Source organism: Heterostelium album, assembly GCF_000004825.1.
Source record: "Heterostelium album PN500 unplaced genomic scaffold PPL_scaffold6, whole genome shotgun sequence".
Taxonomy (NCBI): Eukaryota; Evosea; class Eumycetozoa; order Acytosteliales; family Acytosteliaceae; genus Heterostelium; species Heterostelium album.
The window spans coordinates 1,489,440-1,516,142 of NW_008805068.1; the positions used below are offsets into that span (position 1 = coordinate 1,489,440).

General features: G+C 31.4%; 12 protein-coding genes and 2 non-coding genes across 14 annotated transcripts; 5 read left to right on the forward strand and 9 right to left on the reverse strand.

Moving 5' to 3' along the window:
• Positions 1-39: 39 nt before the first annotated feature.
• PPL_07158 (uncharacterized protein) lies at positions 40-1,556 on the reverse strand (the record flags this gene model as incomplete). Its single annotated transcript, XM_020577999.1, has 4 exons — positions 40-431; positions 652-746; positions 965-1,238; positions 1,505-1,556. 4 exons carry the CDS (start codon positions 1,554-1,556, stop codon positions 40-42), a joined length of 813 nt encoding a protein of 270 aa, XP_020432447.1.
• A 246-nt stretch (positions 1,557-1,802) lies between these two features.
• PPL_07159 (uncharacterized protein) lies at positions 1,803-2,066 on the reverse strand (the record flags this gene model as incomplete). The annotated part of the gene is made up of 1 exon (XM_020578000.1): positions 1,803-2,066. One exon carries the CDS (start codon positions 2,064-2,066, stop codon positions 1,803-1,805), a length of 264 nt encoding a protein of 87 aa, XP_020432448.1.
• Positions 2,067-2,270: 204 nt separating this feature from the next.
• PPL_07160 lies at positions 2,271-2,351 on the reverse strand. The gene is given in 2 exon segments: positions 2,271-2,307; positions 2,315-2,351. It is a non-coding gene; the product is annotated as a tRNA-Trp (tRNA).
• A 370-nt stretch (positions 2,352-2,721) lies between these two features.
• PPL_07161 (uncharacterized protein) lies at positions 2,722-4,260 on the reverse strand (the record flags this gene model as incomplete). Its single annotated transcript, XM_020578001.1, has 3 exons — positions 2,722-2,858; positions 3,066-3,428; positions 4,230-4,260. 3 exons carry the CDS (start codon positions 4,258-4,260, stop codon positions 2,722-2,724), a joined length of 531 nt encoding a protein of 176 aa, XP_020432449.1.
• PPL_07162 lies at positions 3,835-3,915 on the forward strand. Its single transcript is given in 2 exon segments — positions 3,835-3,871; positions 3,879-3,915. It is a non-coding gene; the product is annotated as a tRNA-Trp (tRNA).
• A 1,152-nt stretch (positions 4,261-5,412) lies between the features above and the next one.
• Positions 5,413-7,292, reverse strand: lkb1 (putative protein serine/threonine kinase; the record flags this gene model as incomplete). The annotated part of the gene is made up of 6 exons (XM_020578002.1): positions 5,413-5,504; positions 5,655-6,193; positions 6,265-6,450; positions 6,523-6,730; positions 6,815-6,982; positions 7,163-7,292. 6 exons carry the CDS (start codon positions 7,290-7,292, stop codon positions 5,413-5,415), a joined length of 1,323 nt encoding a protein of 440 aa, XP_020432450.1.
• Positions 7,293-8,672: 1,380 nt separating this feature from the next.
• Positions 8,673-9,320, forward strand: PPL_07164 (phosphoribosyltransferase; the record flags this gene model as incomplete). The annotated part of the gene is made up of 1 exon (XM_020578003.1): positions 8,673-9,320. One exon carries the CDS (start codon positions 8,673-8,675, stop codon positions 9,318-9,320), a length of 648 nt encoding a protein of 215 aa, XP_020432451.1.
• Positions 9,321-9,444: 124 nt separating this feature from the next.
• Positions 9,445-15,138, reverse strand: PPL_07165 (uncharacterized protein; the record flags this gene model as incomplete). The annotated part of the gene is made up of 11 exons (XM_020578004.1): positions 9,445-10,301; positions 10,392-10,523; positions 10,607-11,254; positions 11,336-11,731; positions 11,835-12,188; positions 12,256-12,579; positions 12,641-12,961; positions 13,031-13,348; positions 13,407-13,730; positions 13,808-14,110; positions 15,135-15,138. 11 exons carry the CDS (start codon positions 15,136-15,138, stop codon positions 9,445-9,447), a joined length of 3,981 nt encoding a protein of 1,326 aa, XP_020432452.1.
• A 652-nt stretch (positions 15,139-15,790) lies between these two features.
• Positions 15,791-16,765, forward strand: PPL_07166 (uncharacterized protein; the record flags this gene model as incomplete). Its single annotated transcript, XM_020578005.1, has 2 exons — positions 15,791-16,048; positions 16,190-16,765. The coding sequence occupies 2 exons, from the start codon at positions 15,791-15,793 to the stop codon at positions 16,763-16,765; spliced, it is 834 nt and encodes a 277-aa protein (XP_020432453.1).
• A 581-nt stretch (positions 16,766-17,346) lies between these two features.
• PPL_07167 (uncharacterized protein) lies at positions 17,347-19,511 on the forward strand (the record flags this gene model as incomplete). The annotated part of the gene is made up of 2 exons (XM_020578006.1): positions 17,347-18,561; positions 18,633-19,511. The coding sequence occupies 2 exons, from the start codon at positions 17,347-17,349 to the stop codon at positions 19,509-19,511; spliced, it is 2,094 nt and encodes a 697-aa protein (XP_020432454.1).
• Positions 19,512-19,667: 156 nt separating this feature from the next.
• Positions 19,668-21,322, reverse strand: PPL_07168 (uncharacterized protein; the record flags this gene model as incomplete). Its single annotated transcript, XM_020578007.1, has 4 exons — positions 19,668-20,289; positions 20,389-20,845; positions 20,941-21,192; positions 21,304-21,322. 4 exons carry the CDS (start codon positions 21,320-21,322, stop codon positions 19,668-19,670), a joined length of 1,350 nt encoding a protein of 449 aa, XP_020432455.1.
• A 602-nt stretch (positions 21,323-21,924) lies between these two features.
• On the reverse strand, positions 21,925-23,240 carry PPL_07169 (DUF3430 domain-containing protein; the record flags this gene model as incomplete). The annotated part of the gene is made up of 3 exons (XM_020578008.1): positions 21,925-22,398; positions 22,468-22,547; positions 23,222-23,240. 3 exons carry the CDS (start codon positions 23,238-23,240, stop codon positions 21,925-21,927), a joined length of 573 nt encoding a protein of 190 aa, XP_020432456.1.
• A 115-nt stretch (positions 23,241-23,355) lies between these two features.
• Positions 23,356-23,669, forward strand: gpgA (G-protein subunit gamma; the record flags this gene model as incomplete). Its single annotated transcript, XM_020578009.1, has 2 exons — positions 23,356-23,459; positions 23,564-23,669. 2 exons carry the CDS (start codon positions 23,356-23,358, stop codon positions 23,667-23,669), a joined length of 210 nt encoding a protein of 69 aa, XP_020432457.1.
• Positions 23,670-24,317: 648 nt separating this feature from the next.
• On the reverse strand, positions 24,318-26,582 carry PPL_07171 (RNA recognition motif-containing protein RRM; the record flags this gene model as incomplete). The annotated part of the gene is made up of 6 exons (XM_020578010.1): positions 24,318-24,516; positions 24,581-25,443; positions 25,523-25,612; positions 25,674-25,753; positions 25,811-25,990; positions 26,072-26,582. 6 exons carry the CDS (start codon positions 26,580-26,582, stop codon positions 24,318-24,320), a joined length of 1,923 nt encoding a protein of 640 aa, XP_020432458.1.
• Between the last annotated feature and the right edge of the window lie 121 nt (positions 26,583-26,703).

A 26,703-nucleotide genomic window follows, 5' to 3' on the forward strand; every position in this document is an offset into this window, starting at 1 on the left:
TAAAAGGATAATAAAGTAGTTTTTAAACATGTTAGGTATCTAATTCATGAAATTATTATTTAAAATAGTAAACAAATAACGTGATAACGACTTTCTCAACCTCAGTTGCAATCCGTGGTATATCAGTTTCAGACGTTCATTTATAGATTTAGACAATATTTTATAATCACAATTAAGCAATGTAATAGGTCTTCTATTGGTTTGATCATAGACATCGCCCTTCTTGAAGATCACACCAACTTTGAAATCTTGTGGGATATGTTGTTCACCGGTGAGCACTTTGTTGAACAGTTTGGTCAGTAGCGGTGCGATAGTGTCAATATGTTCCCGATAGAACCACAGACCAAGACCATCAGGACCGGGAGATTTATGCGGGTTAGACGACAAGATGATATCAGCTACTTCTTCGATGGTGAATTTTATACCGACACCTAGAAGAACTGCAATCCCAAGCTCTCTTGAGCATCTCTGCGTGCAGCTCTTGATTATCTTTCTCAGCGGCGAATAGTTTGGAGTAGAAGTGATGCATAATCTTGGTCATCTCGTCGATGTCGGAGGTAACGGATTTATTTCATCTGTGCAGCCCTGGTATGGACGAGTCTTTCTTGGATAGAGCAAGTTTGGCGGTGAGCATTTTAGATGGAACTTCACCATGGAGTTGCTGGTTCATCTTGCGAATGGAGTCACGAACAGAATGTTCTTCAGATTGAAGTAACAGTAGATCGCGGCTGGCTTTGGCTCTGATGCTAGATGATAGTTTGGTGGAGCTAATGGTATTGATCAAACTCTTAATCATCTTCCTCTTGGCCATGCTACGCAGCCGCTGGTATTTTTTATAGACGTTGACTATATTAGACCTAACAGAATCTATTCTCTCGTCCAGTAGCACCTCTGGGAACGATTTCTTTTCCCAGCAAGACGAAGGAGCAAACACAGCAAGCACATTAAGGCTGTGGCCACCTACATAATTGACATTGAATAAAATGAATCTACCACTTTTATCAAGCAGAATGGGTTGATTTTGATGCAGCTGGTGTGAGCAATGATAGCAACACCAGTGACTTTACCATTGGATACAGCAAAGATTTTGTTTGGTTGGCTGAAAGGGTTGAATGTTTGATGAAATTGATTGTTAATGTTGTTGGTTTCAGGAAGTATAGTGAGTTGTGGGTTGTAACCAGTAATAGTTGAGGAAATATCAGCGGTTGAAGTTTTAGAAGCTGGTCCTCTGCAGTTTCCTACCAGTGCTTTAAAGCACTTGTTGGTGGTGGTTATTGAGTTTTACCTCTGCGACCTCGTGAGGTTGTAGGCTTTTCTTCAACATCTTCCTTTCATTACCAACATCTTCTTGAACAGCACACGGTTTATTAGCGGTTTGTATCTTATTGTCGACCAGAGGGTTGCTACCTGGTGCTATCGCCGACACAGCAGTGCTTGGTTTCAGAGCATTGTAGTAGCTGGTGCAGGTTTAACAGGGGGTGGCTTGTACCGTATGAGTGTGTACTTAAAACCTGATTTCTCATCTTTGGCATCAATTTCTTTGAAGATTTTGTCATTAGGAAACAAGTACCACAACGACGTTTTCCAGATAGGTTTTTTTTTTTTTTTTTTTTGCAACAAAAGATTTGTTTACTCATGATCAGTCAACAAATTGCAGGTATTGGTATTAACCTGCTAGTTCGTGTTTTATATTATATATACATTCTCACACAGGCCGTGAGAAATAGCCAATAAAATATTATTATTATTATTATTACTATTATTATTATTATTATTGTTTATAATCAATAAGTTGAGTAGTATTAAGATAGAATAGATCTAACAGTAGAAGAGTGTTGATGAACAACAGTATAAAGTGGTGGCACGTAGTTGGAAGGATTTAGATTCCAATCAGATTTAAATTTACGTGTTATTGCAGAGCAATCGACAGAGACTCCTTGGGAGATAGAATTAGCGATTGTGAAGTTAAGCTTGTGGTAATTGGCATCGATTAATTTGGTGTAATGGGTGACTGCTCTTTTGACGGTATTTAGGAAAGGAACTGTTGTGAAACCACATTCCTGCATTTTGAAGAAGAAGTGCTCGTGTGGGTTGCAGAGTTCACCACAGAACTCACAGACATGACCAGTGCGCTTGTGGTTGATGGGGAAGGTGTGAGAGTACAGCCGGAATAGCTGTTACGTAGCATAGGCTGATAGGTTTGCTGACATCGTTTGTCACTATCTTGGTCGAGCTATGGGTTAACCGCATGCGGATTTTTATTTTTTAAATGACCAGTAAGGGATTCGAACCCTTGACCTGAAGCTAACTCTTTTTTGGAGACTTATGCGCTACCACTGCGCCAACCGGCCATTGAAATTTATGCTTTTGGAAATAAAATTTTTATTCGAGCTACTACTCCTACTCAAAAACCATTCTCGACATATTCCGCAAAACGTCTTCTAAAATAAGCCAAACCAAATGAGTATCGTAATTGTCAAATTCCAAAACAAACACCTTCACATACCCAATCTCCACCAGACTAGAAAGAAACCTTGGCATCCACTTCAGCATTGACAGCTTCACGTCACAAAACAACACCTCACTCACAAACAGCAATCTCGACACTGACACCAAATACACCGGATCCGAATCGAAAGAGCTTCTCTCAGCTGGGAAGAAGGAGGCTTTGCCTCTGGAAAAGAATGGGTCTTGAATCACTTCCTCTCAATCAAAGTCAACTCAAACCACGACATTCTCAACTTGGTTGATATTCGAACCAAAAAGTGAATTGTTATAGAGTACATATTTATACTTTATACGACTCCAATTGGCATCACCATCAACCTCTGGATTGAAACCATCACACAATCGAGAAACTTTACAAGATTTAAAACAGTAGCAGATTATTACTGTATTCTCGACAGTGTATCCAATGAATGTATTCAGTCACCCCAATCTCATCTGGAAATGATGATTTTCTTTAGTTGATTTTGTTGACATTTTTGAAATCTCCGCAACTGTACTATAAATTCTAAAGTATTGTCTATATCAAATTGACACTATTTTGTTTCTATATTCATTACTACCACCAGCTGAATGAATTAATTTTCTTAAACTTGATTCAATATCTGACTCTTGGTAATATTTATCCAAATCATTATAACTCATATCTGTTAAATTCGCAGCTAAGAATTCCAACTCTTCTAACAATCCTCGATACCATTTAGTTTTAGAATTCAATTCTTTTGGAATGAATCTAATATTAGATTGGTGAAATGTTTCACTGTCACCAGTTCTATCAGTACTTGTTTGGAAATTTGATATAGAAAGTGTTGAAAAATGAACATTGGTGATTGGGCATCGAGAATTTTGACTTGCCAAAGATGCATCAAATATCTTTCTGTCCAAATCCCAATTTCCTTTTTTCTTTTTTGAGAAAGCTCGTTCTTTTCATTACAATACAAAGAATTCATAAAAGAAACAGAGTTGGTAGATCTATTTTCTATATTTCTCTAAAAATACTATTATTATTAATATATTAAGAATGATAGAAATTCTTTTGAGATTTTGATAATTTCACATCACAATCTGAACATCTTCTTAGAGCTTGTCTTCGAAAAACGATTAGTTTCATTGTTGACAAACTAATTATCTATATTAAAATTTAAACAAATATTGATCCTATTTAAAATAATAATAAAATATTTGAATAGTGCTTTTATTTGTGAAAGAGGATTGTAAAATCCATGGTATTAATATTTGAACAATGTTTTGTCAATCAAATAAAATTTCTATTTAAACTAAAAGACTACTTTTTTTAAAATTTTTGAATGGTTTTCTAAAAAATTCAAAGGCCGGTTGGCGCAGTGGTAGCGCATAAGTCTCCAAAAAAGAGTTAGCTTCAGGTCAAGGGTTCGAATCCCTTACTGGTCATTTAAAAAACACAAGTCCGCATGCGGTTTATGATGATCCATATAGGTACCCCGTGTTCGCCGTACAGAAGGTCAACTAACCATCCAGATTGGTCACTCTTTGGTTCTCCAATCTCAGTTCCTGCACATATCCAAGGTCAAAGCATATGCTACGCAATACTCAAAAAGATATTCAAATTTTACTTTATTTCAGCTTTAACAAGATTAGAATTTTTTAAATCTTCAATTCACCACACTTTTAGGCTTTGGATGTAATTTACTATCTTTCTTACAAATTTTAATGATATATATTTTTTATTAGTAGATCAATTTTACTTGTTTTGTGATTTTCAGAATCTGATTTCATATTTTTTCTATTCTATTGGAGTTTTCAATTTATCTATATCAGGATGAATATATCTAGATAATGGTTTATATTTCATTGTGCCACAGCTTCTATCCAATATAGGAATAAAATTGGAAAATACATTAATCTAATATATTGTTCAAAAAAAGAAATATAATGTTTATTTTGAATAACCATTTATATTTTCAAATACGAATAATATTCAAATAATAAGCATAAATAAATACATTAAAAACAAGTTAAATAATATTGTAAAGATTTAAGCTTTAAACTTTATTTGATCTTTAATGTATATAGATAATAACATTTATCTTTATAATAACGCGTAAATTTAAATTTGATTGGAATCTAAATCTTTCCAACTATGTGCCACCCCCACAGCAAATTTATACTGTTAGATCTATTCTATCATAATACTACTCAACTTATTAATTTAATAACTGAGTCAACAAAGCTTTTTTTGGAAAAAAAATATATATATATATATATATTAATATCGAGTTAAGTTTATTCTGCTTTCCTTTGGTTAAAGCTGTACTACTCATAGTAATACTACTTTACAAAATTGGGAAATATAGTTGCTGGTTCTGTGCTCTGATTAGTTATTAAATTTTCATAATCAATCAAGATACCTCTTAATCACAAAAAAGAATTTGAAAAATAGAACAGAAAATAGAAAAGATTTCAATTGCAAGCGAATTGATCTTGTAAAAAATATAAAGAATATGAGAAATAGGACAGAGGTATCAAATCATCAGACATATATACATTTATTTGTTATAGAAAGTAAGAAATATATTCTAAGATAGGTCTTTGTAAAAAATTGAATCATTTTAGAGTAAGGGATGATATTTTTTAAATTTTTTACTCAAAAATGATTGCCATCTCAACCGGACTGTGGCTGAACTGCTCCAACAATAAATAAACACGAACTGTAGGGTAATATCAAGCTCTACACCTTGACTATCAGAAATGGTAGTACAAGGATAATTTTTATAAAAAAGAAAAAAAAAATATCTTTTTAATTTAATTTTTTTTTAAAAAACAATAACCAATAAATATAGCCCTCTGAAATTTATTATTTTAATATAGTATGCTAACTTTAATTTAATTAAGTATAGTATCAATTTGTTTATTCCTAGTTGGCACAATCTATTTCACAAAATATTCTCTACAAAGACAATTCACGATTAAAACATGTTGAAAATTGAGTTTGATCCATCTCAATGTTTTATCAATTGATACTTTATAAATAAATTTTCTAAAAAAATAAATGACTAATGTATTCTCAAAGTATGAGTGTTGATTTTTTAATAATTAAATAATTAAATAACTTTTTTAATGAACGCCTGCCTATAAAGAATATTCATGAATTTATTGTAATGTACATTTACTCTTATTATGAGGTGACTCAAAAGTGATTTTTGGTCTTCTATTACTTGAGTTTCTTAGTGGTGGTTGTGGGGAGTTGTTGGCTGGTGTTGTGTTTGAACTATCAATTATTTCATTATTTGCAGATTCTTGGACTTCATTGAAATTATTTACATTGTTACTCGAGTTGTTGTTATTATTATTATTATTATTATTATTATTATTATTATTGTTGTTGTTGATGTTGATGTTGATGTTTGGTGATTCTATAGAATTTTGATTTTTGGAAGCATCATATAAATCGTGTTGAGAAATCTCTGCATTATCATCGGGATCGCTGTCAGTTTGAAGATCCTCAGAGTACAAACTGATAGTTGGTGGTGGAATATTTGGAATATGTATTGACTCTGCGAGAATATGGTGTGTCTGTGGGTAAACATCGTTCTCGTATCCAAAGATCAGTTCATCTTCATCATTACCATAAGCAATCTCCAGTGGATCGAATTTAGATTCCGCAGAGACTGGAATGAATGGTTCATATTCTAATTCTTTTTTACACCATCTAAAATGAAAAAAAAACGTTGTATTAATAAATTATTAACAAACAAGTATGATGATGATGATGGTACATACTTATGATTCTTAATTTGATTGATAGTAAATCTTTGATTGTGGTCGATTTGAAGAATACCTTTGATCAAATCACACAAATCTCTATCGATATCAGCTGGGAATTCTATATTACATCTTGATATATTCTCAAATAACATATACATATTTGTACCAGAGAATGGGAATCTACCTATTGTCATTAAATATCTAAATAAAAATTTAATTTAATTAATCATCTTATTACTTTTAAAGATCGGTTTGAATTTGATTGTAACTTACAAAGTGACTCCCATAGCCCAAATGTCGATTTTAAAAGGTGAAAATGATCTTTGAAATGATGTTAATTCAGGTGGTTGGAAAGCAGGTGAACCATAGCTTCTTGATAAACATTCGAAATCATCAAGTAGCGAGCTATCCTCTGAAACACCGAAATCTGTCAACTTTAGCAGACTGTCATTTGTAAATAATATATTATCTGGTTTAATATCTAGATAAAGTAAATAATAGTAGGTAATACCAAATTAGTTTATTAGTTTCATGATCATTGCAATTTAAATATTTAATAACATACCTCTATGTAAAATTTTTTGTGAATGTATATATTCTATTGCTTCGATGAGTTGATTAAAGATGTTTTGTGCTTGAATGGGAGGAAGTTTAGAGTTTGGTGAAGACTCTAGTAGATTCTGTAGAGTTCCACCACCAACATATTCGTATATGATATAGAGCTTGCCCTTCTCTTCGATAGTAAAGTGGTCTATCAACTTGATGATGTGCTTGTTATGTAGTTTTCTGGTGATGTTGATCTCTTTGAGAACCGATGCCTCACCACCAGGGATCTTCTTCAAGCGTGCACGCTTCAATATCTTTACGGCAACTCGTTTCTGTGTGAATGTGTCCATGCCATCCTTTACCTTGCCATATGCACCTTCACCGAGTACCTCACCCAAGATATAGTTCTTTATCATCTTTGGTCCTTTTCTCTTGAATTGTATATCGTCGACCTCGTCGAGGTGAACAATGAAATCATTTCTATAGTCAACTTCCATGATTATTTATTGCTGTTGTTGTTGTTGTTTTGTAGATCTATTATGATTTACTGTTACTAACTACTACTACTATAACTAACTTAAAACTATACTTTTATTCTATTATTACTATGATGATGATTAAAAATATTTATTTAAAAGTAGAAAAAGTAAAAAGCAAAGCAGACTTGACTGTTGTTGTTTACTCTTTAAATAATAGGATGATGAATGATGAATGATGATTTATATAAATATAATAATTTGTATATTATGATAAATAGATAGATAATATAATATTATAGCAAACAACTAAAAAAAACAATAATATTATTATAAAATGGACTATTGTAAGATAATATTAAATTTACAAATAGATCTAGATTGTGATGATTCAGTTCTTAATTTGTCTGTTATTAATATTATCTTTTCAATATTATTTAGGTTGGTTTGAGGTTGGTTTGTTTGCTTGGTGTTGTTGTTGTTGTCCTAGTTTTGGAATGGAAGAAAAGAATAGAATAGAAAGAGAGACTGTCTTTTTTACTTTGATTTCAACTCAATTCAATTCAATTCAATTGAAATCCTATTCTATTATTAATACTATATTGACCAACTGTTGATACGAAATGAAAACACTAACAAATAGATAACAAATAGACACTGTGAGTACCAATAAATTGCTAATTATATTGTAGTACTAGTGTGGGTGGTGTGTTATTTTTGTTTTTTTTTTATATAAAAATTCTTCTATTCCTGTTTGCTAGTAATATCAACACCACCAAAATAATAATAAATAAATAATTATTATTTAGTAGTTGTGAGCTGTGAGTGAGAATATTGTATGTGTTTATGTTTATGTGTATGTGTGTGTGTGTGTGTGTGTGTTTGTGTTTCAAAATAATAAAATGGATTGAGCTGTTTTTTAAATACAATCCAATTTATTTGTTTTAAAAGATGGGGTGTTGCAAAAAAATTAACAAAACCATCTTCTTGAAAATAGATGGGTTGACCAGGTAGAAATTTTGAATTTTTTTGAAATTGAATTTGTTTTTTCTCCACCATGAATGTTGTTGTGTTTTTTTTTAAGGTCCTGTTATTGGGCAGATACTGTTCGCAATTTTTAGAGCTAAAAAAAGAAAATCTTTTGCAATTTAAAAATCATTAAAAAATATCAATATTAATAATAATAATATTAATCTTAGTTGTAATAATAAGAACATGACCTGTTATTTTTAAAGCTCTATTTAGGAATAAAAAAAAAATAAAAAAAATGTTATTAATAATTAATTTAGCTTAATATTGAATAATTTAGCTTAATATCAATAATGATTTTCATAATGTCTAAATTAATTAATTAATTAAAGTAAAGATAGATAAATATTTCAAAATAATTATAATAATAAAATGTTTAAAGATAGAAAAGATGCAGGTCAAAAGTTGAGAGACAAACTATTGAACTTCAAAGGTGTTAGTAATACTGTTGTGGTTGGTCTGCCTAGAGGTGGTGTACCTGTTGCTTTTGAGATTGCAAATGATCTGTCGTTGCCACTCGATATTGTGGTTCCTCGTAAGATAGGTGCACCCTTCAATAAGGAGTATGCTATCGGTGCGATTGCAGAGGATGGTAAAGCCTACTTTGATCGTGAAGCCATCGAACATCTCGGTGTGTCCACCAAGTACTTGGAGTCAGAGATGGAGAAGCAACGTGCCGAGTCGAAACGACGTCTTCGTGTGTATCGTGGTGAAAGACCACCTGTCGATTTCAAAGATAAAACAATCCTGTTGGTCGACGATGGAATTGCAACGGGATCGACAGTGAAAGCTGCAATCGAATCACTCAAGGTTCACCACCCGAAGGAGATCATAGTCGCCGTGCCAGTGGGTCCTCAAGACACCATATCGGAACTCAAAGAATCAATCAATCAAGTGATTTGCTTGGCAACTCCTCACCCTTTCAATGCAGTTGGTTGTTTCTACTCATTCTTTGATCAAACCGACGATGATACCGTTATTGAAATGATGAAACATAAACCATTAACACCTTCACAATAATTATCAATCAATCGATAAAAAAAAAATAAAACATGTATATATATAAAGGTAATTTTGTATAAATATATGTATATATCTTTTTTTATTATATATATATATGAAAGTTTTGATTTTTAGTTATTGTTTATAGATGCCAATCTAGTTGAACGATGTAGTTTTGATTCAATTGTTTTCTTTGGAAGTGTCTACGTATGGAGTAGGCAACCATAGCCATAAGGGCAACACCAAATGCGGCAGCACAAACAATGATGGCGATGAGAGCATTCTTTGATAGTCCGCTTGATTTCTTGGAGCAGGTGGAATCTTCGTTTTGAGTGTCGATCAACATGCTAAAATCTGGATCGATAAGAGTGTAGATATCATAGTATGGCACATTGATACCGATGATAGCATCTGACTTCTGTGCATTGTCAGTCTTGTTAGGTGATCCGTCTACGATACTATTGGTGATCTGAGTGGGTCTTCCATCACTGTCGGCCAGTGTGAGGAATCTCATGTAGAGTGTTTTACCATTGAGTTGTAGTTTGATCCAACTGACTTCGGCATCACCAACACCACCGGATTGCTTGGCGGAGCACGATGTACTTTCGGTGGTTTCCATCTCTGCTGACATCAGGACTTGCAGATGATTAAGGTGTGAATCAAATGCATACGGTGAGAGATAGATTGAGTATTTCAAGGTGTATGATCCCATGGTAATAGTCTTTCCAGCGAATGTGACGTTTGTTGGTTGAGTGAACCACTGGACAGTAACAGTTACATTGGTGTTGGTATCGGGTAGTGTTGTTGTATATTGGCTTGCCAGTGTGTATTCGTCCTTTGTCAGGTTCTCATAGTCCCATTGTTTTGTGAGATTGTACTCCTTCACGAGACCTCCAATATCGGTGAGCTCTCTGATTTTCACTACCGAGATCTTTCCACCAACAATAATAGTGGTTGGATCATTTGGATTGATTACAGGTGGTTCACTTGGTACAGTTTCTATAAGTATATAGTAATAGATAATTGAATTAAACTTGAAATGTTAGAAAGAACTTTTTAAATTAATTGAAAAAAAAAGAATAAGCTTACGTTTAGAACAATCAATGGATCCCCATCCTGGATTACAGTTACAAATGTTGTCTGCAGTACAATTTCCTTTACCTGAACAATTGTTAACTTGGCTACAATCTGGATCGACAATGGGTGGTGGTACATATGGTTCTTTTGTTTTTTAAATAAAATAAAAAAAGATTTAATTAGTTTCAATAAATAATTTGTTGAGGAGTTAGTTGTATTTTACATACCATTTGAATTGATGTATAACAAATTGGACTCAACTCCTCTGACTGCAACTTTGAGAATTGCACCTTTTGGCATTGCGCTTGTGTTGAATGCCAACACAGTACCAGAGAAGAGTGTTGGTCTGATTGGGACGAATGGATTGGAGTCATAGTAGTGAATGAATGCTTCGAATTCAGAGAGTAATGCACCGAATCTTCTTCCGTATACAGTGAGTGGACCACCTAGTACTGATACATTGGTGGCGGATTCCAGGATTGGTGAGGTCTGAGTGAGTGTTGTGTTGATGAAATATGGAAGACCTGCACCGGAAAGCTCGTTACCACTGAATCCAATAAAGTTCAATTGGACATCGCTGATACCGTAGACCGATACCAATGTACCACCTACACCAAATCCATACGGCAGTGTAACATTGAGATTGTAGGTGGCAACTGTTGAATTGATCGATTTAACTTTGACAGGGAAACTAAGAATTTCATCAAACAAACTGGTTAGATATAACACTGGTATATGAGTCTTGGAAGGACCAGAGTTAATATCAGTGACTTGGAATTCGAAATACACTGATCTATTCACAGATCCAACATCGATATCTTTTGGATTGAAATCGAATGAACTTAAAACTGGTGATACACTATCAGATGATGGATCTAAAAATTAAATAATTTTTAGAAATAAAAAAAGTTAATTCAATGAATGAGTTATTAATAAATAGATAAGCAATTACATACATGAACATTGTACATCAATATCAGCACCATTTGAGTAAAAGTTACTTCTAATGAGAGAGTCAATGAGTCCTCTGTTTTCATTTTCAGTTCTGTAACCGTTTGCATCTACAAGGATAAGGTCATAAATAGTAAATGTTTGACTTGCACAGTTTGGCTCTAGAGTAAGTGATATCTGATAAACACTAGCAGTAGTTGACCAATTGGTCTGATCGAAATAGATGTCGTAGGTCTTTGGATCAATGTCACTCAATACTCTTAGGATACCATAGCTGAATGAATTTGCAAGTGTTGTGATTTTGGCACTCCATGAAATAACTGGTACTACATTCAATCCGAATGAATATGATGATTTAACTTTTATAAATGATGTTGCATAAGGACCATGTTCGTCAGATTCTAAAAAATATTAAAATAATATTTAAATGTTAGTTTTGGTTTTTGAGATAAATGCGCCAAAAATATAAATTTTTTTCTTTTTTTTTTTTTTAAATATACTTACTACTTGATGTTACATTAAGTAATGCATTTCCACCGATATAAGAATAGAGTAATCTTGGATTCCATGAGAATGGACTCATTGAAAGAGTATATTCAACAGAGGTTGGAACCATCTTCATTGGTAATTTAAAGTTGATTACGTACATTTGTTGAGTAGTACTGTAGGTTCCATTGAAGGTGTATCTATTTTTGAAATCTGGATCAAAACTGTTTGGGAATAAATGTAAAACCGGTACAAAAGATGGGTCGGCATTGCTAACATTGAATTGGAGAGTACCTGTTGTGAATTGTAAGCTTGTATCGATATTGTTTGGTGTGAATTCAAAGTAAGTGATTTGATCTGGGTATACACTGACTATAAATCATCAAATTATAATAAATATTAATATTGTTTTCAAATCTTTAGATAGTTCTAGACATACATTTCTGTGGTACTAATGGATATGAGTTTGTTGAAAGGACTGTGGTGGCTCTTGGGTAGGTCTGAGAGTTTCTTGCTTCGTCAATAAGTGTTACATTATCACCCAAAACACTCAATTGTTCATAAGTATAGACTTTTTCAAATACACCATTCAATTTAGTACCGTAGACAATATCATATTGTCTGAGATCAATTTGATTACTGGCATCTCCAATCAAAATTCGGTATACACCACTCAAGTTATCGGAAGCCTTTACACGAACAATCAAAGAGTTGGAATTTAATGGGACATATTCGATTCCTATTAATTGTGGTGCAGAGTTATCTGATATTATAATATCAAAAGTTAATAATATGTTTTTTTTTTTTGGTTATTAGATACATACCCAGGTTACTACCAGTTGGAGTTGAGGTAAGTGTTTGTTGGTAAGTCAAAATAAATGTAGCATTCAAACTAACACCAACACTTTGTAGAGCAGAGATACCTTTGGATACTGAGTAGGAAACAGTAGTACCCTTTAGAGATGATGTGAGACCGAATGGATATGGGAGAGTATAAAGAATATTGTTGGGTTCCAAAAATCTGAAACCAGGGAAGTAATTGTTTATGATGTTTAACTTCATAGTACCTTTGAAATTCCATAGCATTGTTTTTGGATTGTTGACAATGGTAAGGGCACCAGTAGTGAACTTTACATAGCTACTTGCTAATAAATAGATAAATTGTTTGTATTAATTAAATGTTTTTCAAATTTACTGAAAATAAATAATATTACTTGAAACAGAAAAATATCTTCCAGCACTTTGCGATGCATATCCATCACCATCAAAAATAGCAAATTTGTTGGTAGAACCCGATGGAATATAAGCGGGAGCTGCATAAGTCATAATTTTTCCGCTATGGGTGACTGGTCTTATAAGTGGTTTGCTATTCACTATTGCACTATTTGGTAAAAATTGAGTATAGGCTGATGCATAGTTTGTGACTTGAATAGTATAGAAAATAGGACATCCTTGATTCTCTGCATTATAAGAAGAGCAACTTATTTCACCATAATCTGAAGGGTAAGTCGTTATGGAACTTGAAGAATCAGCTAAATAAAAAGATTAATATTTTCTTATATCTAGTTAAAATAAAAAAAAGGTATTTACTATTTCCAGGTACAAAAGGAATTGCTGTAATAGTTGTTTTGTTTCCAATTATATTGGTGATTGTGATGGCCAATGGATTTTCATAGTTGGTGGCAGAAGTTGACAAACTGAATGTAATAGCAATAGTGAAATAATCATAACTGTAATCTCCAGTCGATGCCTGTTTAAATATACAAGTGTAAAGTGTATTGTTGGTGGCACATGTATAGGGTTGAGGTGGGTACTTGTGTAATAATTTGACATTGAGATATCCAGTTGCATAGGTAAAGGGATCTCTTAAAATTTTGTTTGTACCCAAAGTAATACTGTTTGGGATTGGTACAGCTGAAAAAAGAAAAAATAACATTATTATTAATATTAATATTAAATCTTTAAATTTTAAATACGATCATTTAACTTACATAAACATTCATATGAAATTGGTTTCAGTGAATCAAATACCAATGGGAGGTTAGTATTTGAAATATTTAATTCCAAAGACGAGACGGTGTTCAGAGGGAAAGCAAAAGTGACAGCTAGGTAACTGTTTCCATTGTTGTTGAAATTTAAGGATACAATTTGAGAAGTTTGGATATTTGATTGAATTTGTCGAGTTTCAGTTCCTAGTGTATCATTAAACCAGAATTCCAATTGTACTGAACAACCATTTGAATTTTGGGCATATGATCCTCCACCCCCATTATTTATCTGTATAGGAATAGTAGCTAAATTTAATGATAAATAAAAAAATTAATAATTAAATTCAAAAAAAAAAACTGGTAATCCAATGTCTGAAAAAATAGGAAATGATCCATTACCATTTATCGAATTTAAAAATACAAAAAACAATAATAAATAAATAGATTTATAATAATACATGTTTATAACAAATACAGAAAAAAAAAATTTTGATGAAAATAAACAATAAAAAATGAACAATTGTAAAATGCAAATGGAACGGTAATCTGAATCAGGTTCAATATTTTGATATCCGATACAACCTTCTAAATATTTCAATCACCTTTTCAATTGTTACAATATTTAATTTTTTTTTTACCAGATTCCTTTATTCCATGTTAAAAAAAGAGTGTTTTTTTCTGACTTAATAATCGTACAACAAAAAAAAAAATCCATCATTGTCAAAACCTCCTTATTGTAAAATCATAGCTTTAAGCAGATCGAATTGTTAAAAGATTAGAAAAAAACAACATTTTTTTCATTCCTCTTTTTTTGTTTTAGATTACTCAAGAAATGGCTAAAGGGGGTGTCCAAAAGACATGAAAACTAAAAAAGGAATATTGATGAAAAATAGATGATGTTCTCATTTTTTTGTTGAATTGTGCATGGCACTTCCTCACACCAACACAAGTGGGGCATAGATTACCTTTAAATATATTGAATGTGAAGTGTTTCGGATTTCAAAATAGAAAAAAAACCATAGTGCCCAACAAGATCATGAAAACAACAAAAAAAACCCCTACAATTACGAAAACATCAGTAAATCATTTGATTTTTTTTTCGTGACTTTTTTTTCAAAAAGGCCCGACATAAAATATCAAAAAAAGAAAATTTTTGTTGCCTTTTCGAAGTTTTAGATATTATAAAAAACATATGTTTTTTAAAACAATATCTAAAAAAAAAATTATAAAAAACTATTAATAATGAAAAAACATTAAGTTTTTTTTAAAAAATTAATTAAAAATTGATTTAGAATTTTTAGTGATTGTACGATCACACAAAAAAACACACACATTGTGTTTTATCACTTATCTAATTTTGTGGTTATCAACAATATTCGAGCATCATACATGATTAATACATATAAATGATTTATTCTTTCATTCATTCACTCATTCGCTATTTCAATCAATCAAACAATCAAACAGTCAAACATCTAAAAGATACACAAAACAAACAACAATAACAGAAATATTACAATATTTACAACAGCAACAACAAAATTACCACAAATCAGAAATGATCTAATATTTTGAATCTCTTTGACAATTCATTCCGTCGGTTAAGAAATATAAATTTGTTTTTTTTTTTTGTCTACCACTAGAGAATTGTATATATAAATAATTTTAACTTTAAATTGTTGTAAGTGAGGCAATGTAACAATTCAATATAAAGGAGGTGGAAACACAAATACGTATTAAATTTATATTAAATTCAATTAAAAATTTTTAATATATAAATAAATCTAATAAAAATGAAATAATTAAAAACAAATAATTATAATTTAATTATTTTTTATATATATTTTTAATTAAACCAAAGCTTAATAAAACCCAATTTGTTTAATATATATTAGCAACAATTACTATTTGATCAATAATCAATCAAACAAATCTTTGTTTTATTATTTTTTATTAGTTGCTAATATAACAATTATTATAATAAAAATGGAAACTGTGGAAACTATGGATTTAGTAAACAATAATTTTATTAATGACCAGAATATTAAAAAAAGTCTGGAACTTGCAAATGAAAATAATATTGGAGGAGGTGATGCTGACAATACTCAATTGTTGGAATCGGTCCAAACCAATGAAAATCAAACTACTCCTACAAATGAAGAGGAAGACCAAAAGCCAACAACTCATGATGTCGATGACATCAATGAAATCCAATCGCTCACCAAAGAGGAACTGATAGAATCCGTAATTGAAATACGCAACGAGTACTACCACCAACGATACAAATATAAAAAGTGTAAGGACAGACTTGTCGACCGTGAGAAACAGCTGCAATTCCAGAGAAACCTGTTGTCCGAGAGAGAGGACCTGCTTCTGCAACTCCAGTGGGAGCCAAATCAAGACGAACAATACCTAAACATCGACAGTGAGAACGTCGTCGACCGTAAGAGAATGCGTGCACTACTCGACCAGATGCGTTTGATGGAGAAGGGAATATTCGATCGTGATGCCAAAGTCAAGGAACTCGAGAAACTCGTGGAACAACTGACGCTCGCCCAGATTGGACGTCCTTCCGACAATCACGCCGGCGTCAACGGCTATCCCGATGAAGCATCATCGACATTCCAACACCACCAGACACCACCACCATCGTCACACTCACACAGTCGTCCATCGACACCAAGAAGAGCCATTCCCAAATTCATCAAACGACTCTCAGAGTACTCTCTCAGTTTCAAATCCAACCGAAATCTACTGAATGACGAAGAGGATTCGATCGATGTCAACGTCAATGATAGATCACACCATCAACATCAAAACACACCAAGATCGAGACCTTCCACTCCATCAAGAGCATCGCCATCGTTTTGGTCCAGAAGTACCTCTATGTTATCATTACTTAAATGGTCATCGGATGACGCAAGCAGCACAACCACTGAATCAACAGTAAAGAATTTATAAAATAATAATAATTTATTATTAATGATTAAACATAATAATAATAATACTGTAATTTACAAACTTTTTTTTTTATCTAATATGAATAAATATAACATAATTAAATAAAAATAAATTAGAAATTTTTTAAAAGCCCAAAACCTAAAAAAAAAAAATGGTGAGATTTTGATATTTTCATCAACGATCACGAAAGAGATCTAATCTCATCTGGAAAGACGCTGCGAATCAATCAAATTAAAGTCTAATTTCAAATAAAATAAAAAAATCGTATATATCAATTTCCCAATAATCAAATAAAAATTGCAAAAATAAAAATAAAAAACAAAAAAAACAAAGGATTATTTATAAATAACCTTCGCAAACTCTTTTCTTTTTTTGTAAAACACAAACTAAAAACAAATAATTTAAAAATAATCATAAAAAAAAAAAAATTAAATTAATTAATTAAAAAACACAAACAAATAAAAAAAAAAAAAAAAAGAGTTGTGACAGAAATCAAAATTAATTCATATATCACACTGACACACAAAACAGACATTTAGATTTAATTGTATTTATATAATAATAATAAAATATTAAAAACAATGAATAAAGATCAATTAGATGATAATGATAATAATAATAATGATAATTTAGAATCAAATATATATTCAAAGAAATATCCTGTTACACCTACCACACCTACAACACCAAATAGTAACAACAATAGTACAATACACTATGTACAACAATATCATTCACCAAGTTACTCTAGAATCATACAACCACCTATTGAAGAAGATGTATTGTATCAACAACAGCAACAACATCTTCAACAACAACAACAACAACAACAACAGACACCGCCACAACTACATATTGATTATATAAGAAGATCAACATCGCCAACATCGATGATGAATACTCTTCAGGTGTCACCATCTTCATCGAATACACAAAAGAGAACACATAAACGATCGAATTCACATGGTCCTTTGTTTAGATCTTCTCAGCAACAACAACAACAACATCAACAGCTTCAACAACAAATCTATTCATCACCTCAACAACTACAACAACTTCAACAACAACAACAACAATATAGTCATTACAGTCAACAACCACCTATCTTATATCCAATACACTCATCACCACCAAATGTAAGTGGATCAAGACCATTACTCTCGCCTTCTGTGATCTCACGAAGCAACAGTAGTAATGGACTTGGTAGTGGTGCCGGTTCCTACGGTACATGGTCACCATCCACTCATACAAGAGTCAAGAAAACAGGTAGCAAACTAAGCGTGGAACAACAATTACAGCATCTACAAGGATTGCTCAACTCTACCACTCCCAAGGATCTAGTCACAACATCACCTACACTCTCACCTAGAAGTACAGGCAATAACAATAATAATAACAGTATCAATAATAACAATAATGTTGGAGGTGTAAATATGCTGGCAGCCAATGACCATCATAGACGAACAGTGTCTTGGGAACCACCACTTGAAGGTGAGTCACTGGAAACACTGAATCAGATCATCAAGGAGAAGAAAGATGCATTGCTGATGCGTGAGAGAGAGCTAAAGAAACAACAAAAGATGATCAATGAGACACTAAAGAACAACTCACACTCATCACCACCAAATGTCTTAGAGCCATCTCCACTCTCATCGTCATCCACACTGATCACTCCACCCATCTCAACGCCACCCACCATCAAATCAAAGCATAACCGATCGAAATCAGACACCAACACATTAGTAAAGTTACAACTCCTAAAGAAACAACCTTCAACATCAAATCTCATGAATGATGTAAGTTATAATTAAAATAACCAACCAATACTATATGATATAAACAAAGATTATTAACTTTTTATTATTAGATGGATCAACAACAACAACAACATTTACAACAATTACAAATGCAACAACAACAATACCTATCACCGGTTGCTATTAAAAGTCCAAAAGTATTGTCTCCAAATGATGGATCGAGAAGTCCAAGACCACATTCTTCACCACGTCCTATCACTAAAGCAGAGTACAATGAATATCTTAAACAACAACAGCAACAACAAATGTATCCACATGTAACAACAACCACTACAACCACTACAACATCAACAACATCACCATTGTCACACCAAAACTACTCTAGAAGAAAATCAGTTGACCCAATGACATTTGGATCCATTTTAAATAATGCCAATAATAATAATAATGGCAATGGACCGACGTCACCAGTTAACCATATGAAATACTCGTCGAAACAACCAGTACTTTCATCACAGTACCTCAATCAGCTGATGAATATCGACCTACACGAGATTGAAGAGGAAATTGACAAGGAAATACAACAAGTAATTCTTCAGACAAAGAACATTCAAGGCAAGGTGGAAATGTTGGAGCGTGTTCGTTGCACTGCACCCGACCCATTACTCATGTTGTTCGGTGATAACTGTAGAACAGCACGTGTTCAAAACAAAAAATCAAACAAGAACATCATCAACAACAATAACAACAATATCAATATAAATTCACCAATTCAACCCACCAACAACATAATGTCATCACCTTCACTTGTACACTATCCACCAACCACAACTACCACATTCATAGACACACCAACAACAACCAGATCAAACTCGCGTACCAAAATATTGCAACCGACTACCACACGTTGTCCAGACAGAACCAAGAGTAAGAACCTTTCCTCATCAGTTCCAAGATCATCTGCTTTTAGTCCACCACCAAGATCCTAAAAAAAAATATATATATATATATATACATATAGCAATATCTATAATCAATCATTTTTATTTGTACAAATCAACTAATACATTCATATAATAAATAAAACAAAATATATTATAATTATTATAATATTAATATTTTATTCTCTACACCTTATAGTTTAACTATGTTGTAATGTAAAATATATTGGATGGATGTGATTCCAATGAGTTATCAGCAATCACAACAACAGTGTAATTGTTATTAGGAATATCTTTGATTGTATAGTTTAAAAACAGAGATGTAAGAGGTTCTGTGAATTTAAAGTGTTTCCAATTCTCACCGGGTGGACTAAGATAGAGGTAGTAATCTAATGTTGTGGAATTACTACCGCGACCAGTGAATTCAGGTGCTTTCCAATTGACCATCCATGTGTAGTGTTTAATATTGATTTTATCACGATGTGGTAGCTGCTCTACTTTATTGATATACAATGATCGTGGTGCTGAGGGTGGATCGATTTTTTGTTGTAGTGTTATATTATAGGAAAACGTTGTAGGTAGTACCTTGTTATGATTCTCTAGTACCACTACAAAGTCATCGGGTTGCGCAATAGAGTAGTTTTGTTGATAGGATGTTTTCATTCTATCTATTAGAGGTTGATGACTCTTGTCGTTCTTTACGTTACAGGAACTATCGGATTTATAACTGTAATCGTAGAACTTCATTGAACTCATTAGACATAATGAGTAGGTATCGGTACCTTTGATGTCAACGATCATCTCACTGTTTTTACTTGCGGTACATCTAAACTCTCGATATCTATAGATGCCTGACTTTTTATCTTGGAAATGGCAGTTCGTTCTACAGATTGAGTATTTCATCTGATTCAACGACTCCATATACAAATCGAGAGAGTGCAAACCGAAACTGGTAATTGGACAACTTCTATTGCATTGAAGTTTGATTGCGTCGTTTGCGTGAGTGGAGAATGGAATGATTGTCAAAGGATCGACATCGTTACCATCGATATTCTGATATCTCCTATAGGTATATCTATTGCTATTATCCTTTAGGAATTGTGCAGCTGTCGCATCGCCAATAGGTGGCTGTCCAAATGTAATGACATTCAATGATCTTATCTTTGGAAATGTGTTTGGTTCCCTCGACAACATATCGACCAAAGCAACCAGAGCAATCGAACCACCTAGCGAATGACCAGTCATATACAAATCATATTCCTGATCCAAATTCCGAATGTAACTCTCCAGCGTACTTCTTATACTATAATAAGCAGTTGCAAAACCCTCATGAATCTGTCCACAATTTATTTTTTCATTTGAAAAAGGACATTTAACATGTACTAAAAATAGAATAATAAATAAATCAGTTTGGTGAATGAATGAAATTATTATTAAAATGAAAATATTCAGTTTACAAAAAAACATAACAACATACTTATTTTCATATCTATGATTACATCTTTTAACTTATCAGTACCTTTAAAAGATACTATAAGGGTATTGGAGAGTACACTCTTCGAAACGAGCATTCTAGCTACACTGTCGACATCTAAATCATTTTTGAATTGGTGACAAGTACCATCTAAGGAATAATAACTAGTAGTTCCAGAATGATTAACGCTGTGATATACACTATCAGCCACCAATGAAAATAAATGATCACCTTCTTTCGATATTTTCAATGATACTATACATTGTATAAATAATATAAAAAGTAAAAAAACAACTAGATTATTTTTGGCAAAAAAAAGTTTGTTAAAAATATATTATCTATTTTTAATCAGAATATGTTATTTACCTCTATTTTTATAATACATTTCTAATTTTAAGAATCTCGTGATTAAGATATTGATGATATATAAATAATTTATTAAAGAATTAAATAAAATAAATAAAAATCTATGATTATATATAATAATGTTGTTAATTATTATTACTTAATACATTTCTAACAATAGCTTTATTACTATAACAAAAAGAAATAGTATTTATTATTATTGATATTTAGATTTAAATTAAAATCAAATTTGGGTTTATTACTGGTTGATTGCTGATTCATAACAACAACAACAATAATAATAATAAAAAAACAAAACACATTCCTCTTTCAAATTAATTATTTCTTTTATAAAATATATTTGTCATCAGTGCAACATAGATTGTGTGTGTTTGTTGGGAAAAATAAAAATACAAAGAGTTAGTGGAGGTGGGAGAAAATTCAATCAATCAATTATACAATCCATATAAATCTGAACTATTTGATTGTTGAAAGAAAAATATAAATATGGTAATGAATGAGTTTGTCAATATATCTAACCAATAGTTGCTTACTTTCTTAGTAATAATTACATATGTTTAAAAAAATATTTATTCTGATAAGTTTTTATTTATCTTGGTAGAAAAAAACAAAAGTAATTTTTTATGTGCAAATAATTTTGAATGGACTTGAACTTGAACAATCATCCAACATCATTTGGTTGGTAATGCAAGGACCATTTGGAGAGCAGTATCTGGAGTATGCCTTACCTTGTTGGCAGTAGTATTGAGTGGATCCCCATGGAGCGTGTTTGTCTTGAATAGTGGTTCCATTGGTTGCATACCAATAAGACTGAACGTTCTCACAGATATTGTCCAATGTTTGGTAGAGAATCGAGTTGGCAGGAACTTTGACATCACTCCATTGGTATGCCTCACCAAGCAAGTAAGAGGAGCCAGAATAGTCAGAGTATGTACACTCATCCATTGTATACATCTCGTAGTGCAGATAGTCATCACAATAGACATCACCATGATATGTCAAATTATACTCTTGAGTATTATAGATATTGTAAACCATAAATGAAATACTATCTGTGAAATTTAATGAACATTGGAATTGTTTACTTCCGAATCCCTATTATTTTGATAAAAACAATTAATTAATTATTACTAAAAAAAAAAAGAGAAGAGTAAGATTACATACAACACCATTGATTGCATTATTACAATTTAGACTATTATAGAAAGGTGTAAAAGTGATCAGTTGTGTTTGAGCAAACAATCCTATAATAAAAAAAGAAGATATAATAATAATAATTGATTTCATTTTGTTTCTATTTCTATAGTTCTAATTGTATAAAGATAAAAGAAAGAGAAGTAATGATATTTTATTTAAAAGAGAAAGTGATCTGCCGACGTAGGATTTCAAGAAAAATAAAAAATAAAAATAAAAAAAAGATTGTTTTTGATTTTATTTAAAAAATCAAGATAATAATAATAAAATTGGTCGTATTAATTCCTCTCTTTAGTTTACTTTCACATTCTTATGATATAAATATATTATATTTTTGTGTTGTTGTAAAATATAAGGTTAGATCGATGAATTCAGCTAAAAACAAATTTAAAAATAAATTTGTCAATCGTTAATTGGTTTCAAAGTCTATTAAACACATAATTAAATATTTATTTGTGTTCATATGAAAAAAAAAAAAAAAAGAAGTAAAATGATTTGTGTATTATTAATTAATCAAGTCGAAAAAAGTTCAGATCTGAATCATCGATTGAATATAGTTGGGGCAAAAGAAGTTCCAGATCACTTTGTTATTTTGTCAAGATTGATCAAAAATAAAAATTTAATTTTTTTTGAAAAATGAAAAAAATTGTTTTTTTTTTTTTTTTCTAAACCCACTTTTTTTTTACGTTAATTTTTTTGAATTTAATTTTTTTTTTTCAATAACTCTCTAAAAAAAATACCATCTTTTATCAATTAATCAAAAATAAACCTGTACACAAAACACATAAAAAACAAAAAACTAAAAACAAAAAAGATAATATATATTTTTTATAAATAAACTCTTAAAACTTATAAATAATGTCTGAATCACAATTGAAGAAAGTTCTCAAGGAAAATGAAGGTTTGAAGTCACAACTCGAGAGATCTTCTCAAATTCTTAGAGTATCAGAAGCCTGTAATACGTATGTTATATAACAATATCATTTTATTTTATTATTATTATTATTGTGTGTTTATATAATACTAACATATTTTTAATATTATATTTTGTTGCTTTACAAAACAGTTTGCAAGACTTTTGTTTAAAGACTGCTGATCCATTTGTTCCAGGATGGCAAGGTGAAAACGAATGGACAAAGCCACTCAAAGGAAGCGGATGCTCTGTTTTATAAAGCGGCTGCTGCCATCTACTTCTTTTTTTTTTATTTTGAAACTGTATATAGACACTCGGTTATTTCATTAGGTTACTACAACAAACAACAACAACAAACAAACAACAACAACAACAAAAAGAGATCATCCCAATCAGTCAGTTACTTACACATTAGATAGAGATACCTATTATATTATCACAAAGAGCGCCCCAATTGTTACTCTTCAGAATTTTTGTTATATAAATCATCATCATCCTCAAAAAAGTATATCTCTTTTCAACTCCTCCCCCACCTACATACAACAATAAGAATAAGATCAACATTTTTCAACAAAAACATAAAAAAGTTTCTTTGTAATCTTTTTAAAATTGTAATTTTAATAATATCAAATCAATCACAATCATAAACCTATTGTATCAAAATAAAAAGATAAAAAGAGAAACTGTTAATAGTACAAAAAGTGGATTTAAATCATATAAATAAAAAAAAGTAGAAAACAAATAAAATATATCTAGTTTTAATATATAATGTTCAAAACAAATCAACACTTTTGCAAAACTCAACTTATAAACTTTAGATAAGTTTTATTGATTAATAAATAAATTGATAATAAATTTTAATTATTATCATAACTTTTTTTTTATTTTTATTGTAATACATTGTTAGTTAGTGATGATGTAGTTGTCGTTTTTCATTAGATGTTACATTATGTTGTTGATGGTTATGATTATGATTATGATTATTATTATGATGTTGTTGCCTTGTGTTGGTCGTTGTAGTTGTCGTCGTTGTTGTTGTTGTGGATGGTGTTGATAATAGAGGCATCGGTGGTGTTGACTTATCCTTTAGTTTTACTTTTAGATACCTATAATAGTAGTAGTAACCTTGTTAGCTTTAAGAATAAATAATAAGTAATTTGATTAACTTACTTTTGACCAACTTGTAATCCGTTCATTTCATTTAATGAGGTGATGGCATCATCTTTGTTTTGAAATTTTACAAAACCGTATCCTTTGTTCTCGCCAGTGTCCTTATCAGTAATTACACGCACACTCTGAAGTGGACCGAATCTTGAGAACAATTTATATAAATAGCTATCGTCTACAAATCCTGGAAGGTGAAATACAAATAGATTTGTATCATTACTATTGTTATTAACATTTGACTGAGTTGTGGTGGTTGAAGTTGAGTTTGAGTTATTTATCAAAGGTGGAGGAGATACATTAGTATTGGATGTATTTAAGTTCTTATATGAGGTTGATGATGAACTTGATTGATTATGTGTATTATGAGGTGTTTGATTATGGTGAGTTGGTGATGTTGTATTACGCTTAGGAGTATTAGAGATTGGGGTGTTTAAAGTCGAACTGGATGATGATGATGTCGATGTTATCGGAGGAGAGTATGGTGGTGAGGCATTCGAGGCAGATGCTGCTATACTACTTTCTTTATTGTGATGATGTTGTTGTTGTTGCTGTTGCTGGTGATGATGTGGTTGTTTGGACTTTTTAGAGTTGGATGTTGGAGAATTCGGTGCTGGAATAGTGTATTGATTCATACTGGTATTCAATCCAACGGTGGGTGGAGAGCGAGGAGAAGACGGTTGGTTAATAAATAAAGGCGATGAGGGATTGGGGAGTGGTGCTGGGTGGTGTCCTTGGTTCATTGGAGCTGTTGATGTTGTAGAAGTCGGTGATCCTATTAAATGAGACTCTGGAGATGATGGAGCATGATAGTATTGAGGAATTGTACCATAATATGTATTATAAATATTTGGTTGGCCAGGATAAATCTTTAATTTAATATTATTATTTTTTAACAAAAATATTAATAACAAAATATAATTAGTTTTTTTATTATTGTTAACTTACTGGTATCGGAGGTGCATTCGGATCTTGAAAACTATAGTACTGGGGAACTTGGAAATATAAATAATGGTCTACATAATTATAATATGGATTCTATATTTTTGTAAAATTAGATTATAAATACTTATTATTTTTTAATATTGTGATATCTTACTACTGGATGTGGATTTATAAAATGAGAGTATTTTCTTTGTTTTCTTAATGATTTTTGATGTTCATTGTCGGCATATTTTACTTGAATAAAAATTAGTTTATAAACTTTAATTTATTTTATTATTTTATAGTACTTACCAACTAAAGGTGCTGGGGAATCCTTCATTTTAGTACCGTTCATTGCCTGCATTGCTTTGGTTGCATCGGCTTCATTACAAAATCTTACAAATCCGGCCAACTTACTATTTCCATTTTGGTCAATCATTACTTTACATTCCAATATTTCACCGAATGGTGAAAATAATTCTTTTAATTGATCTTAAAATTATTATATTGAATTAAATTAATATTTAATAAATTATAATCTTCAGAATTATTATTTTTAAGGCTAAAACTTACCATCAGAAAGTGTAGCTGGAAGTGGTTTTAAAAATAAATTATTTGAAGGGTACTTATTATTACAGTTGGAATATAGATTGGAAAGGCGACAAAGAAGCTTCTTGTGCATCAATTGGAAGCCATCCATATTGTCGATGGCTTTTTTCGATTCTGAGGGTGAACTGAATCGGACAAATCCATATCCATAGGAATTTCCCTTGGCATCCACCATTACTTTGGCGCTCATTACTTTGCCAAAAGGGGAAAATAAAGTAAAAAGTTCATAGTCTCCATATTCATTGGGAAGATATTTCACAAAGACATTGGTTTGATCTTTCTCCAGTAAATCTGGAGAAGTGGACTGTTGAGTGCTTGAGCTTCCTCCCGGACTAGATAAAATTGAATCCAAAGAATCTGTTGATTGTCCCAAGTTATTATTATTACTATTATTGGTTTTAAAATTATTATTATTATTATTATTTGTGGTTGTAGTTGTGGTTGTTAATTTACTATTTAATTGATTGACATCCATTTAGTTAACAATAATGAGTAATAATTATTATTGGAATAAATAAACAATGCAAAAAACACCTATTGAAAAAAAATACATAAACTAAACAATATATTACATTGTCAATCAAAGGTTCTACCAT